We start from the raw sequence: 13,889 nt of genomic DNA on the forward strand, positions 1-13,889 counted from the left end.
TGCTCCAAAAAGAATGGAGAAAAAGATAATGGTAAAGGACGCTGAAGTTCAAATGCGGTTGTTTTTATTGGAAGTGTCTGGTTATCTGCTGAAATTGCTGCCTTTGTCAGGTTTTATATGACCATTTCATTTTTGTTGAATGTGGCTTCCATGATCAAATACAAATGTCTACATCAAATATTCACAAGTAAAAGAATTCACGAGTGTGGGGAAAACAAATGTCCGGACTTGGCGAACTGACATAAGATGTAATGCAGCCAATCAAGCAATGAAAGAAATGATCAGTAGCATTTAAACGTGATTCTACAGAGGCTTGAAACAAACCTGCTTGTTTTATCTTGATTTTGAAAGACATTTTGAACTTTTAAAGAGAAAATATAAGTGTTCAATGTAATCCGTGACAAACACTTTTTTTCTTCCTTTTGGTCCTTTGGGTCACCTCCTCAAGACAACTCGGCCATTGTCTTGGTGAGACTTTGACGAATCAGAGCCACTCTTGCAATTTTCCAGTGTCAACAACGACGAGAGGTACATCACTAAATATATCCGACGTGTAGCTATCCAATGAGGAAGAAGGCGTATCTGCAAACGTTCACTCTGTGTGATGTATCCGCTTGTGTGCGGTCAAATTGGCCCGCTGAGCATATCTTTCGCCGCACAAGGAGCAACGAAAAGGTTTTTCTCCCGTGTGCGTTCTCATGTGTGTTACCACACAAGACTTGAAAGAGAAGGTTTTATCGCACAGCGAGCACCCGTAAGGTTTTTCTCCCGAGTGTGTCCTCATGTGCGACACCATGTTTGGCTTAAGAATGAATCGTTTGCCACACACTGAACAACTGTAGGGTTTCTCCCCTGTGTGTATCCTCATGTGCGCTACCATGCTTGAATTCTGAGTGAATGTTTTGCCACAAACGGAGCAAATGAAGGGTTTCTCTCCAGTGTGTGTTCTCACGTGTGCTACCAAACTTTCCTTGTGAGAGAATTTTTTCTCGCACAGTGAGCAGTTGAAAGGTTTTTCCCCCGTGTGCGTTCTCATGTGTCGAACCATGTCGGATTTATTGGTAAATCCTTTGCCGCAAACGGCGCAAGTGTGGGGTTTTTCTCCCGTGTGTGTTCGCATGTGTCTTATCAGAGGTCCGTTTTGAGCAAAGGTTTTATCACAATATGAGCAGCTGCCAGCGGTCTCCTTGTCGAAGGATTTCAACGCTTTGTCGTCACCTCCCCGGTCTGCGTCCTTCCCGTCTTCCACGTGCTCGCTGTCTGACAGCGGCGCAGAGAGTTTGTCAGGCGGGGGTCTTACAAGGCGGCAACAAAGCTGAGGCGACTCGGGTGCGCTGTCGTCGCTCTTCACGGGGACGACAGTCAGGCGCATCTTGCTGACATCAGTCTCCTCCTCTTCCTCCTTCATGTGGAAGAGCTCTGGATCCTCCTCTTTATATTTCATGAGGGTGTTGGCTGGACCCTTTTTGTGTTCTTGGTGGGGCACCTCTAAACGGGAGCTCCCCTCCTGTGGCTGAGGGGCGAGTTCTTCCCGATGACCAACCAGCTGGTGAACATCTAGAGGACACACGCACGGGAGTCAGGGTGAGTCGTATTTTCGGCATCATCGAAAAGATGGAGGAGCTCAGCTGTTTCATGATAGCTCAAACCGTTGAGCGACGCTACTTGAAACATCATATTACTTATGACATCATTGCCGCAAATATGAATAGTAGACTGACTACGACTTTTGAGCTGCTAGCCAACGGCGACGCTAAGCTAGGAGGGGCAGATTGGCAGCAAATTAAAAGTGCGTGATCAGAAGGAAAACCAAAATACAAAGGATGAAGAATTTGGAAAAATAATTTAATAGCAATTGGCACCCCTCCTTCAATGTTGCGACTAAATATGCGACTGGTTTTTCAAAGCTGTAATGATGGAATCAGCAGAACAGATTGCCTTTGGAAGGGACTATGCGAGTGAACTTTTCAGCTTTTGGGACATTTCTTGAATGTTTTTACATCGCTTTTTCCTCACAAAAAGAAACTTCAACCTGCAAGAAATTACACCTTCATTGTCAAATGATCCAAACTGTCTTGTGGTACTGTGACTTCTCTCTTGGAAAGAAAAAAAATCTGCAACTTCATTTATTATACTTAATAAAAGTGGAGGGGAGCCAAGCTGAGAAGAAAAACGTCGTTGATTGAGAAACTGAACGTGCTGAGAAGAAGTAAAAGGCGAGCGAGCCTCCAAGCACACCTACCATTTTTGTGCAGCATCGTCCCAGCAGCATTTTGCAGTTGTGGTCGCCACTCGGTCTCGTCTCGAAAACAACAAACTTGCTCCTCACAGGACGCCATCGTTCTTTCACAAAGCTTTGCGTCGCCCAAACTTTCCTGGCAACTCGCTTGTCTTTTACAAGGCTTTGCGACCAGGACCGCGTCGCCACCTTTTGGCCTAAACGTCCACTTTTCTCCTGCTTATTTCTCTCCATTTGGGGACCGTGGCATCGAGCGTTAGCGCCATCTACTGTGCTGGAGTGTCATTCAGCGGCCGTGCATTGCACATTCCATGAAATACGGGTAAATTGTGAAATCCTGCAATTGAAAAGGGAGATGAGTTGGGAATCAAAACAAAAGAAATTTAAAAATAAACATGAAAAGAATCCTGCAAATACTTCTTGTCCCTATGACGTCAGTTCCGGTGCGACGCGCCGGCCCGCGGTTTCCAAATTCTAGAAAGTTTTTTTTAAAAATAAAAGTCTCAAAGACAATTACCAAGCTGAGTCAGTCCAACGACGCTTCCAATTGCGTCATGTCACAAATGGAACTTCCGTGGCCAGTTTGGACAGGCTTAATGTGAATTTAGACACCAACCGCGGGCGGGTCGCACCGGAAGTGCCGTCATCCACCCGGATGTTGACCGGCCTTCGGACACGTGTATCCGGATGAGCTCGACTCTGTCTGCACTGAAGATTCTCGGCATCATTCTCTCAAAATAGCTAGTTCGCCGCTGTCCAAAGGACGCCTTTGTTAGCCGAACATCGTTAAATAACTGTGAAAATGTGTGCAAGGACCACAGCAAAGTACATGGATGAAAAGGACCGTACTCCTCGACGACTGGAAGATCTTTGGCTTCAGCCTTATGTTGTGTTACGCAGAGCTGGTTAGTACTTGCTTATTAAATAGCTATTTTCTTTTTTGAATCGTCTTCCAGTCTTTATGTTTAGTAGAATTCTATCGGAACCTTGTGGGCAGGTTGACGAAGTCCTTGTATAGGTTTTGCCAGTTTCGCTTCAACTTTCATTGTCAATATACATTGAAATGATGTGTTTGTCTTGTTTTGCAGACGTCAGTGAAGCTATTCGTCCTAAGCAGCAGGAACCAGAGCTCACCCACATTAAAGAAGAGGAAGTTGTGGGCAAAGAGGTCCACCACTTGAATGAACAAATGGAGCAGACCTTTCTTTGTACCGTAAAGGAGGAGGAAGAGCTGGAGCGACCTTGTATCAAAGAGGAGGGAGAAGACTCCTGTGACATTAAAAAGGGGGATGAGAAAATGCCATTGACTGGTGTTCCTGTGAAGAGTTTTGATGAGGTGAGCAAAGGGGCGGAGCCTCCAAGCTGCAGCTCAAGTCAACAAATGTCCCGAGAAGGTGATGCAGACCGCTGCGGAGGATCACAAGCAGCTCCACCATCAGATAGTGATGATGTGTCGTCACATGCTCCTGCTGAGGCTAAAAAAAAACACAGGCAATGTTCTCAGTGTGGGAAACATTGTGCTAATAACAGTGTTTTGAAACAACACATGAGAATGCACACAGGAAAGAAATACTTTTCATGCTCAGTTTGTGGCCAAAGATTTTCAATGAAGAAAAACTTAAAAAGGCACACAAAAATCCATACTGGTGAGAAACCTTTTTCATGCTCAGTTTGTGGTCAAAGATTCTCTGTGAAGGCAACTTTAACAAGTCATACAAGAATCCACACTGGTGAGAAACCTTTTTCATGCTCAGTTTGTGGCCAAAGATTCTCTGAGAAGGCAACTTTAACAAGTCATACAAGAATCCACACTGGCGAGAAACCTTTTTCATGCTCAGTTTGTGGTCAAAGATTCTCTGTGAAGGCAACTTTAACAAGTCATACAAGAATCCACACTGGTGAGAAACCTTTTTCATGCTCAGTTTGTGGCCAAAGATTCTCTGAGAAGGCAACTTTAACAAGTCATACAAGAATCCACACTGGCGAGAAACCTTTTTCATGCTCAGTTTGTGGCCAGAAATTCACTCAGAAGGGACCTTTAAAAAGCCATGGAAGAATCCACACTGGCGAGAAACCTTTTTCTTGCTCAGTTTGTGGCCAAAAATTCTCTGAGAGGGGAAATTTAATTACGCACACAAGAATCCACACTGGCGAGAAACCTTTTTCATGCGCCGTTTGTGGCCAGAAATTCACTCAGAAGGGACCTTTAAAAAGCCATGGAAGAATCCACACTGGTGAGAAACCTTTTTCTTGCTCAGTTTGTGGCCAAAGATTCTCTGAGAAGGCAACTTTAACAAGTCATACAAGAATCCACACTGGAGAGAAACCTTTTTCATGCTCAGTTTGTGGCCAGAAATTCACTCAGAAGGGACCTTTAAAAAGCCATGGAAGGATTCACACCGGTGGGAAGCCTTTTTCTTGCTCAGTCTGTGGCCAAAGATTCTCTGCGAAGGAAACTCTAAGACGTCATACAAGAACCCACACTGGCGAGAAACTTTTTTCATGCTCAGTTTGTGGCCAAATATTCTCGAGGCAGGAACACTTAACAACACACAAAAGGACCCACACTGGTGAGAAACCTTTTTCATGCTCAGTTTGTGGCCAAAAATTCTCTCATAGGGGAAGCTTGATTAGGCACACAAGAATCCACACTAGTGAGAATTCTTTTTCATGCTCAGTTTGTGGCCAGAAATTCGGTGATAAGAGAACCTTAAAGAATCATACAAGAATCCACACTCGCGAGAACCCTGTTGCCTCCTCAGTCACTTGGCAAAGAGTCTCTATGGAGAATTCCGAGTTTGTTGGGGAGATGAGCAATGGTCCGTGAAGTTTTCATCTTCCGTTTGAGTAGATTTTATAAGACTACTCTCTTTGCTCCCTGTCCAACTTCATCCCTCCTTTTTTCCCTTTTAGCATGCTTAGGGACTGCTGTCAGAAACCACTGTATACAGTATAATTGCCATTTTTATGGTTGTTCACATTTTTGTCGCATCAATGATAATTCTGTTCTATGTACCTTTTGATTGGGATGCTGAACTGGTTTCCTTTACCACAGTGAGAGGTTCATACTTTAGAATGATATGGACTTATGCAAAATGATATAAAACGTGTCTTGTGATACGCCTTAATAAATGGAGATCCATGAGATGCGAGTCATTTCCATCATTTTACGACACGAGTGTGTGGTTTTTAGTTATTTTTTATGTTTCTTTTATCTATTTATTTATTTATTTATTTATTTATTTGATTATTGACTTATTAAAAAATATTGGCTTGTAGAGAATGTGGCGGAAGCACCCCCGTATCGAAACAGTACCGTAGTTCGCCAGCTGAGGGCGGTGTCTATTTCGACATCTATGCAAAGCTATTTCGAAGAAGAGAAGGGTTCGGATTAGCATAGCATAATACTCCTCGCTTCCGCAGAGCGACAATTTCTGCTGTTGTTTGGTTGAAAACAACACCAAAATGTTGAAAGAGTTGGTAAGGGAGCGATTGATTGCGGCCGCCGATGACATCTACGTGCTTTTTGAAACAACCATGGCGTCGTACAAAGAGCAACTTTGTCGAGCGAGGGAGGAGACAGAGCGTCATCGACGGCAACTGGAAGCTGTTTGCAAGGCACAAATTGTCGTACGTGTCGAAGGTTTGTCCACTCAATTTCTACTTGGCATTTCCAAATGTCTTTTTTTAATGCAACTAATAGGTTAGTGTGTAAAGCCCCATTTCTAGCAAACGATCCCTCCATTGTTCTAATGTGTTTGCTAATTGTGTTAAAAATGTCAATGGATGATTTGAAGACCCTTGAAAACCATTGCGCAGTAATGTTAGTTTTCACGGAAAACATTAAAATCTCTGGGTGACCCCAAAGTTTATTTGCTATATGTTCATTTGAACTAGCAAGTACAACATACGCATGGCAGCCATCTTGGAGTCAACCTTTTTAATCAGTTTTGGAATTCGGAAGCTTAGCAGTCTGACTTTATACCACACACATTGTGTCAAATTCGATCTATGTTGTGTCTTGCAGACGTTGAGCAGCAGCGTGGTCGTCAGGATGAACTTTCTGACGTAAAGTGGAGGAGCTCTAGTTTGGAGCACGAGTATCCCCAGTTCCCTCACATTAAAGAGGAGGAGGAGGAGGAGGAGGAGGCCGGTATCAGCGGGGCAACCTCCGCGGAGAGTGACAACGAGGGAGTTGAACCACCTGAATGGTCGCAGCTTCATCATGGCAGTCTGCGTGGAAGACCACTACCAGACAATCTCTTAACTCTGTCAGATGGTCACCGCCTGGAGGAACCTTTGGGGAGCGGGACGAATTGCGAAGGTGATGACAAATTGACTAAAGTTTCACTCTGCTAAGGAATTACACAAGTATCATCTTTGTGTTGCGTGTGTCCTGCAGACCTGCAGCAGCTGATTGGTGATCAGGAGGAAGTTCCCTCTCAGCCGCTGTGGGGGCTGTCCGGTTTGGAGCTGAAGATTCTACAACAACCACACGTTGCAGAGGAAGCTGACGTCTGTAAGTTGCCACTGACCGGCGTCGCTGTGAAAAGCAAAGACGAAGCACCCGAGTGGTCGCAACTTCATGGTCGCAGTTCAGGTGAAGACCACCATGGCGGATTGCCGCAAGGCAATCTCTTAGCGCCAATGTCAGACAGCGACGATAATGTCCGTGGCCAGTTTGGACAGGCTTAATGTGAATTTAGACACCAACCTCGAGCGGGTCGCACCGGAAGTGGCGTCATGCACCTGGGTGATGACCGGTCTTCGGACACGTGTATCCAGATGAGCTCGAGTCTGCCTGCTCTGAAGATTCGAAATCATGTGTGAGAGGCAGATTGACGAAGTCCTTGTATAGGTTTTGCCAGTTTCGCTTCAACTTTCATTGTTATTATACTTTGAAATGTATGTTTGTCTTATTTTGCAGACATGAGTGAAGCTATTCATCCTAAGCGGCAGGAGCCAGAGCTCACCCACATTAAAGAGGAGGAAGATGTGGGCAAAGAGGTCCACCATTTAAATGAACAAAAGGAGCAGACCTTTCTTTGCACCATAAAGGAGGAGGAAGAGCTGGGGCGACCTTGTATCAAAGAGGAGGGAGAAGACTGCTGTGACCTTAAAAAGGAGGAGGAGGAGATGCCATTGACCGGTGTCCCTGTGAAGAGTTTAGATGAGGTGAGCAAAGGGGCGGAGCCTCCAAGCTGCAGCTCAAATCAACAAATGACCCGAGAAGGTGATGGAGACTGCTGTGGAGGATCAGGATGTGTTTTGAAAAAACACATGACAATGCACACAAGAAAGAAAAACTTTTCATGCTCAGTTTGTGGCCAAAGATTTTCAGTGAAGACAAACTTAAAAAGGCACACAAGAATCCACACTGGCGAGAAACCTTTTCCATGCTCAGTTTGTGGCCAAAAATTCTCTGAGAAGGCAACTTTAACAAGTCATACAAGAATCCACACTGGCGAGAAACCTTTTTCATGCTCAGTTTGTGGCCGAAGGTTTAGTCGTAGAGGACCTCTCACGCATCATTCAAGAACCCACACTGGTGAGAAACCTTTTTCATGCTTGGTTTGTGGCCAAACATTTGGTCGTCAGTACACCTTAAAAAGTCATACAAGGACCCACACTGGTGAGAAACCCTTTTCCTGCTCAGTTTGTGGCCAAAATTTCACTAGAAGGGGTTATTTAATAAGGCACATAAGAATCCATACTGGTGAGAAACCTTTTTCATGCTCAGTTTGTGGCAAAATATTGCCGAGTCAGGAACACTTAACAACACACACAAGGACCCACACTGGGGAGAAACCTTTTTCATGCTCAGTTTGTGGCCACAAATTCTCTCATAGGAGAAGCTTAATCAGGCACACAAGAATCCACACTGGTGAGAATTCTTTTTCATGCTCAGTTTGTGGCCAGAAATTCGGTGATAAGAGAACCTTAAAGAATCATACAAGAGTCCACACTCGCGAGAACCCTGTTGCCTCCTCAGTCACTTGGCAAAGAGTCTCTATGGAGAATTCCGTGTTTGTTGGGGAGATGAGCAATGGTCCGTGAAGTTTTCATCTTCCGTTTGAGTAGATTTTATAAGACTACTCTCTTTGCTGCCTGTCCAACTTCATCCCTCCTTTTTTCCCTTTTAGCATGCCTAGGGACTGCTGTCAGAAACCACTGTACACAGTATAATTGCCATTTTTATGTTTGGCTTCCATTCACATTTTTGTCGCATCAATGATAATTCTGTTCTATAAATGATATTAGATTAGAATATGGAATTATGTAAAATGATATAAAACGTGTCTTGTGATACGCCTTAATAAATAGAGATCCATGAGATGCGAGTCATTTCCATCATTTTACGACACGAGTGTCTTTTCTATTTATTTTCCTTTTATCTATTTATTTGATTATATTTATTTATTAAAAAATATTGGCTTGCAGATTTGACAGAATGTGTCGGAAGCATCTCCGTATGGAAGCAGTACTGTAGTTCGCCAGCTGAGGGCGGTGTCTATTTGGACGTCTATGCAAAGCTATTTCGAAGAAGAGAAGGGCTCAGACTAGCATAGCATAATACTCCTCGCTTCAGCAGAGCGACAATTCTTGTTTGGTTGAGAACAACACCAAAATGTTGAAAGAGTTGGTAAGGGAGCGATTGATTGCGGCCGCCGATGACATCTACGTGCTTTTTGAAACAACCATGGCGTCGTACAAAGAGCAACTTTGTCGAGCGAGGGAGGAGACAGAGCGTCATCGACGGCAACTGGAAGCTGTTTGCAAGGCACAAATTGTCGTACGTGTCGAAGGTTTGTCCACTCAATTTCTACTTGGCATTTCCAAATGTCTTTTTTTAATGCAATATATAGATTAGTGTGTAAAGCCCCATTTCCAGCAAACGATCCCTCCATTGTGATAATGTGTTTGCTAATTGTGTTAAAAATGTCAATGGATGATTTGAAGACCCTTGAAAACCATTGCGCAGTAATGTTAGTTTTCACGGAAAACATTAAAATCTCTGGGTGACCCCAAACTTTATTTGCTATGTGTTCATTTGAACTAGCAAGTACAACATACGCATGGCAGCCATCTTGGAGTCAACCTTTTTAATCAGTTTTGGAATTCGGAAGCTTAGCAGTCTGACTTTATACCACACACATTGTGTCAAATTCGATCTATGTTGTGTCTTGCAGACGTTGAGCAGCTGCTTGGTCGTCAGGATGAACTTTCCGACGTAAAGTGGAGGAGCTCTAGTTTGGAGCACGAGTATCCCCAGTTCCCTCACATTAAAGAGGAGGAGGAGGAGGCCGGTATCAGCGGGGCAACCTCCGCGGAGAGTGACAACGAGGGAGTTGAACCACCTGAATGGTCGCAGCAAGAGGAGGAGGAGGAGGCCGGTATCAGCAGGGCAACCTCCGCGGAGAGTGACAACGAGGGAGTTGATCCACCTGAATGGTCGCAGCTTCATCATGGCAGTCTGCGTGGAAGACCACTACCAGACAATCTCTTAACTCTACTGTCAGATGGTCACCCCCTGGAGGAACCTTTGGGGAGCGGGACAAATTGCGAAGGTGATGATGACAAATTGACTAAAGTTTCACTCTGCTAAGGAATTACACAAGTATCATCTTTGTGTTGCGTGTGTCCTGCAGACCTGCAGCAGCTGATTGGCGATCAGGAGGAACTTCCCTCTCAGCCGCTGTGGGGGCTGTCCGGTTTGGAGCTGGAGCATCTACAACACCCCCACTTTGAAGAGGAGGCTGACGTCTGTAAGTTGCCACTGACCGGCGTCGCTGTGAAAAGTGAAGACGAAGCACCCGAGTGGTCGCAACTTCATGGTCGCAGTCCAGGCGAAGACCGCCGTGGCGGATTGCCGCAAGGCAATCTCTTAGCGCCAATGTCAGACAGCGACGATAACGGAGAAGCTTTGAGAAGCGACACTGACTGCGAAAGCGACGACAAAGGATCGCAAGGCCCTGACAAGAAAGGTTCTCGGAAACGCAAGAAGCGTCCCACGCTTAAAGAGCATTTCAGCTGCTCGGTTTGCGGTAAACGTTTTACTTGTAAGTCACATTGGATGAGACACACGAAAACCCATACAGGAGAAAAATCCTTTTGTTGCTCGGTTTGTGGAAAGACATTTTCTCGAAAGGAACATGTGGAATTACACATGCGAACGCACACGGGAGAAAAACCCTTCCGATGCTCAATTTGCAGCGCAACATTTTCTGTCAAACAAAGTATGAAAAAACACATGCGAAGGCACACGGGAGAAAAACCCTTTAGTTGCTCCTTTTGCAGAGCGACCTTTTCCCGGAAAGAAAGTCTGGATAAACACATGAGAGTTCACACGGGAGAAAAACCCTTTAGTTGCTCAGTTTGTGGCGGAAGCTTTGCTCAAAGGTCCAATATGACCAGACATATGCAGATACACAAAAAAGCTGAATAAATCTTTGACAGGAGTCCCCACAAAAGCACAATATTCAAAGCAGACCAGCTTTTGTTTTTATTGAATTTTATGAACTTTTTACGCGGCCTGTGAAAGATTGATCCAATTTGTCCTTGTATTCTATTTGCTCGCGCCTTGTCCACACGTCTAATAGTTGCTTTGTATTTTTAAACAATCTTACATTATTAGTCATGTTTTCATCTGGTAGCTTAGCATGTAGCTTGTTGAAAGTCCTCGAGCACAGGTGTTAAACTAAAAGCAAATCGTGTCTGTCAACTTTCACAACACTCGCTAAAATCTGTACCAAAAGGTTTATCATGTAATAACGTTGAGATTTTTTTTTTGTGCACATTAGGTCTATTGCAAATCCTGAAGGGCCACAAATATATTAATAAATCAAATGTTGATTTCTCACGGATGGGCAAGCCAAATGCAATAATACTGTCATATTCCAAACAAAATGTCAAAGCAATGTTAATGTTCGAAACAAAATGCTGACCGAAGAAAATGTCATTTCCATGTTGACAAAAAACAATAAAAAGGTTTGATTGATAAAAGACTACTGTCATGAATCCAAAATCAATGTCTGTTAGTGGCAGGATAATTCAGGGTGTAAAACTTTTGTAATCCTCAAATTTCAAGTGCCATAGTGTATGTTATTTTGGTGCCTGTCACTTTCTCGAATATATTTGTTTTGCGTGAACCATTTTATTTGAACCGTGAAAATGCGGGACAAAATCCGGGACAGGTGACAACACAACTTGAATACATTGAATAACTGGAGTCTCTACTGTATGTAGGAAAACACTGTGACATCACCTAGCCGCCATATTCTTAGATAGATAGATTGATTAGAAAAGAATACACAAGAGTGGCTTGCAGTGAAAGATGAATGTTTTTAATGCCTTTTGAACCGTACATGCTATTTACATGTTGAGTACACATTGAAGAAAATGATACTGCATGTTTTCATCTCATGACTTCTTATTCCGTTTCTGTGCTGTGTTTTCGCATGTGTTCAATCAAACTGCCCTTGTGAGCATAGCTTTCACCACATGCTGGGCAACTCAAGGGTCTTCCCGTGTGAATGCTCATGTGTGTGACCACATGGTTCATTTGAGAGAATGTTTGACCACAAATTGAGCAACTGTAGAGTTTTTCTTCCGTGTGTTTACTCATGTGTGATTGCATCCCACCTTTTTGAGAGAATGATTTGCCACAAACAGAGCAATTGAACCGTTTTTCCCCCGTGTGTGTTCGCATGTGTGTTGCCAGATGTGGCTTTTGAGAGAACATTTTACCACAAGTGGAGCAACTATAAGGTTTCTCTCCCGTGTGCGTTCTCGTGTGCGATACCAGATGTTGCTTCTGGGAGAAGATTTTGCCACAAGTCGAGCAACTGTAGGGTTTTTCTCCCGTGTGTCTTCTCATGTGTGTCGCCATCGCCGCTCTATGAGAGAAGGTTCGGCCACAAGTGGAGCAACTGAAAGGTTTTTCCCCCGTGTGTTTTCTCATGTGTGATAGCATACTTCCTTTCTGGCAGAATGTTCGACTGCAAAATGAGCAACTGAAAGGTTTTTCTCCCGTGTGTAGACGCACGTGTCCGAGCATCGTTCCCTTCTGAGCAAATTCTTTACCGCAATGTGAGCACTTAAAAGGTTTTTCTCCCGTGTGCATTCTCATGTGTGCTTGCATACTTCCTTTTTGCGAGAACGTTTTACTGCACGCTGTGCATTTGAAGGGTTTCTCTCCTGTGTGTATTCTCACGTGTTCCACCAGTGATCCCTTTTGAGAAAATTCTTTACCACAATGTGAGCAACTGAAGGCTTTTTTCCCTGTGTGTGTCCTCATGTGTCTGAGCAATTTTGTTTTATTAGCAACTCCTTTACCACAAACTGAGCAGGTGCAATGTTTTCTACGCGTTTCTGACGTCTTGTTCCTCGCCGCTCTTTCAGAAGTTTTCAACTGCATGTCGTCACCTTCCGTGTCTGGGATGCTCCGCCGAGGTTCTTCAATGTCATCACTTTCTGACAGCGGCGCTAAGAGGTTGTCTAGCGGCGGTCGTCCACTTGGACCGCGATGATGAATTTCTGTGCACTCCAGAGGTTCGTCTATGTCATCTTCTTTCTTCACGTCGACACAAGTCAGTGGCAAGTTGCTGACGTCAGCCTTTTCCTCTTCCTCCTTCATGTGGAACGGCTGCAGCTTCTTCCACTCCGAGCTGGAGCTCCCCCACTGCTGTTGAGATGGAAGTTCTACTGTTGTCACGCATTGTGGTGAGCTGCTGCCGAGAAGCTGCGATAACTCGGGCAGTTTTTCTTTGACTCTTTTGTCGTATTCACTCTTCACAATGACAACAGTCGGTGGTAACTTTGTTACATTGCCCCCCTCCTCTTCCACTTTAATCTGGCAGGGCAAAGGATCTTGTGCTTCCTCCTTAACATGTGGGGGCATAGATTCCTCTTGGTACCCAATCGGCTGCTGGACATCTGGAGAACACACAAAGAACACATGGCAGGACTTTCAAACAAAATCATCAATGTGATGTAAATTGAACGATTGACCTGCAGCTGGTGTGGTTGCTTGTGTCTCTTAATTTGCTTGCTATGCATTTTTTAAGTCACAACATTTTACTACTTTGGTGTTATTTATCCATCCATTTTACAAAAGTAATTAAAAATGATTAATGACATAATTATAAAACAGAAGTTGGCAGAATTTCACCAGTTGTATAGATATATAACATTCTTGATATTCAGTTGAAAATAATTGATATGACGAGATTTTAGTCATAACAATTGTAGTCACTAGAATCATCTTTAAATGATTTAAGTAGAATTATCTTTTAAAATATTTATTTGATAATGCCAGTCTCGTGCAAATCCATCTTTGACGATACACGTATTTTTGATTTGATAAATCGCATCTATTATCGCGAACGCTCGTACCAGAATCACAAAAATCTTAAGTTTTTAGTTCTTAAATATGTTAGGAGAAGATTAGCAACCAGACCTTGGAGAATTTGAGAAGAAAAATCAGTTTCACGTTGACTCTCCTTGTCCTCTCTTGCAGGACAAAGTTCCATTTTTGACATTTTCATGTAGTTGGAGGATTTCACCGCTTCGTCCACTCGAGGCGACACCAACTTCCGCATTTTATTCTTCAGTGGTGGAATAAAACATCTTGACGCTGCACGAGCACCAC

At 43.8% G+C, this 13,889-nt stretch overlaps 5 protein-coding genes across 5 annotated transcripts; 3 read left to right on the plus strand and 2 right to left on the minus strand.

The window, feature by feature from the left end:
- Positions 1 to 47: 47 nt before the first annotated feature.
- On the minus strand, positions 48 to 2,530 carry LOC133154466 (zinc finger protein OZF-like). The gene is made up of 2 exons (XM_061279229.1): positions 2,243 to 2,530; positions 48 to 1,557 (listed from the first exon to the last, which is right to left on the minus strand). Exons 1-2 carry the CDS (start codon positions 2,337 to 2,339, stop codon positions 593 to 595), a joined length of 1,062 nt encoding a protein of 353 aa, XP_061135213.1. The 5' UTR covers positions 2,340 to 2,530; the 3' UTR covers positions 48 to 592.
- A 376-nt stretch (positions 2,531 to 2,906) lies between these two features.
- LOC133154410 (gastrula zinc finger protein XlCGF26.1-like) lies at positions 2,907 to 5,384 on the plus strand. Its single transcript, XM_061279116.1, has 2 exons — positions 2,907 to 3,144; positions 3,328 to 5,384. The coding sequence occupies exons 1-2, from the start codon at positions 3,042 to 3,044 to the stop codon at positions 5,064 to 5,066; spliced, it is 1,842 nt and encodes a 613-aa protein (XP_061135100.1). The 5' UTR covers positions 2,907 to 3,041; the 3' UTR covers positions 5,067 to 5,384.
- A 234-nt stretch (positions 5,385 to 5,618) lies between these two features.
- On the plus strand, positions 5,619 to 8,573 carry LOC133154415 (zinc finger protein 260-like). The gene is made up of 4 exons (XM_061279129.1): positions 5,619 to 5,882; positions 6,267 to 6,563; positions 6,642 to 6,758; positions 7,167 to 8,573. The coding sequence occupies exons 1-4, from the start codon at positions 5,705 to 5,707 to the stop codon at positions 8,294 to 8,296; spliced, it is 1,722 nt and encodes a 573-aa protein (XP_061135113.1). The 5' UTR covers positions 5,619 to 5,704; the 3' UTR covers positions 8,297 to 8,573.
- A 208-nt stretch (positions 8,574 to 8,781) lies between these two features.
- Positions 8,782 to 11,244, plus strand: LOC133154440 (zinc finger protein 771-like). Its single transcript, XM_061279186.1, has 3 exons — positions 8,782 to 9,045; positions 9,430 to 9,807; positions 9,889 to 11,244. The coding sequence occupies exons 1-3, from the start codon at positions 8,868 to 8,870 to the stop codon at positions 10,683 to 10,685; spliced, it is 1,353 nt and encodes a 450-aa protein (XP_061135170.1). The 5' UTR covers positions 8,782 to 8,867; the 3' UTR covers positions 10,686 to 11,244.
- On the minus strand, positions 10,961 to 13,842 carry LOC133154423 (zinc finger protein OZF-like). Its single transcript, XM_061279154.1, has 2 exons — positions 13,698 to 13,842; positions 10,961 to 13,174 (listed from the first exon to the last, which is right to left on the minus strand). The coding sequence occupies exons 1-2, from the start codon at positions 13,837 to 13,839 to the stop codon at positions 11,670 to 11,672; spliced, it is 1,647 nt and encodes a 548-aa protein (XP_061135138.1). The 5' UTR covers positions 13,840 to 13,842; the 3' UTR covers positions 10,961 to 11,669.
- Positions 13,843 to 13,889: the final 47 nt, after the last annotated feature.

The sequence above is a fragment of the Syngnathus typhle genome, linkage group LG5, assembly GCF_033458585.1.
Source record: "Syngnathus typhle isolate RoL2023-S1 ecotype Sweden linkage group LG5, RoL_Styp_1.0, whole genome shotgun sequence".
Taxonomy (NCBI): domain Eukaryota; kingdom Metazoa; phylum Chordata; class Actinopteri; order Syngnathiformes; family Syngnathidae; genus Syngnathus; species Syngnathus typhle.

Excerpts from the sequence above, each read along its gene's own strand:
- LOC133154466 (XM_061279229.1), bottom strand. The coding sequence starts at position 2,339 with ATGGCGTCCTGTGAGGAGCAAGTTTGTTGTTTTCGAGACGAGACCGAG. Across the intron at positions 1,558-2,242 it reads GACGATGCTGCACAAAAATG|ATGTTCACCAGCTGGTTGGT; the intron begins GTAGGTGTGCTT and ends TGTGTCCTCTAG.
- LOC133154410 (XM_061279116.1), top strand. The coding sequence starts at position 3,042 with ATGTGTGCAAGGACCACAGCAAAGTACATGGATGAAAAGGACCGTACT. Across the intron at positions 3,145-3,327 it reads TGTTGTGTTACGCAGAGCTG|ACGTCAGTGAAGCTATTCGT; the intron begins GTTAGTACTTGC and ends CTTGTTTTGCAG.
- LOC133154415 (XM_061279129.1), top strand. The coding sequence starts at position 5,705 with ATGTTGAAAGAGTTGGTAAGGGAGCGATTGATTGCGGCCGCCGATGAC. Across the intron at positions 5,883-6,266 it reads AATTGTCGTACGTGTCGAAG|ACGTTGAGCAGCAGCGTGGT; the intron begins GTTTGTCCACTC and ends TGTGTCTTGCAG. Across the intron at positions 6,759-7,166 it reads TGCAGAGGAAGCTGACGTCT|ACATGAGTGAAGCTATTCAT; the intron begins GTAAGTTGCCAC and ends CTTATTTTGCAG.
- LOC133154440 (XM_061279186.1), top strand. The coding sequence starts at position 8,868 with ATGTTGAAAGAGTTGGTAAGGGAGCGATTGATTGCGGCCGCCGATGAC. Across the intron at positions 9,046-9,429 it reads AATTGTCGTACGTGTCGAAG|ACGTTGAGCAGCTGCTTGGT; the intron begins GTTTGTCCACTC and ends TGTGTCTTGCAG. Across the intron at positions 9,808-9,888 it reads GAGCGGGACAAATTGCGAAG|ACCTGCAGCAGCTGATTGGC; the intron begins GTGATGATGACA and ends TGTGTCCTGCAG.
- LOC133154423 (XM_061279154.1), bottom strand. The coding sequence starts at position 13,839 with ATGCGGAAGTTGGTGTCGCCTCGAGTGGACGAAGCGGTGAAATCCTCC. Across the intron at positions 13,175-13,697 it reads TTCTTCTCAAATTCTCCAAG|ATGTCCAGCAGCCGATTGGG; the intron begins GTCTGGTTGCTA and ends TGTGTTCTCCAG.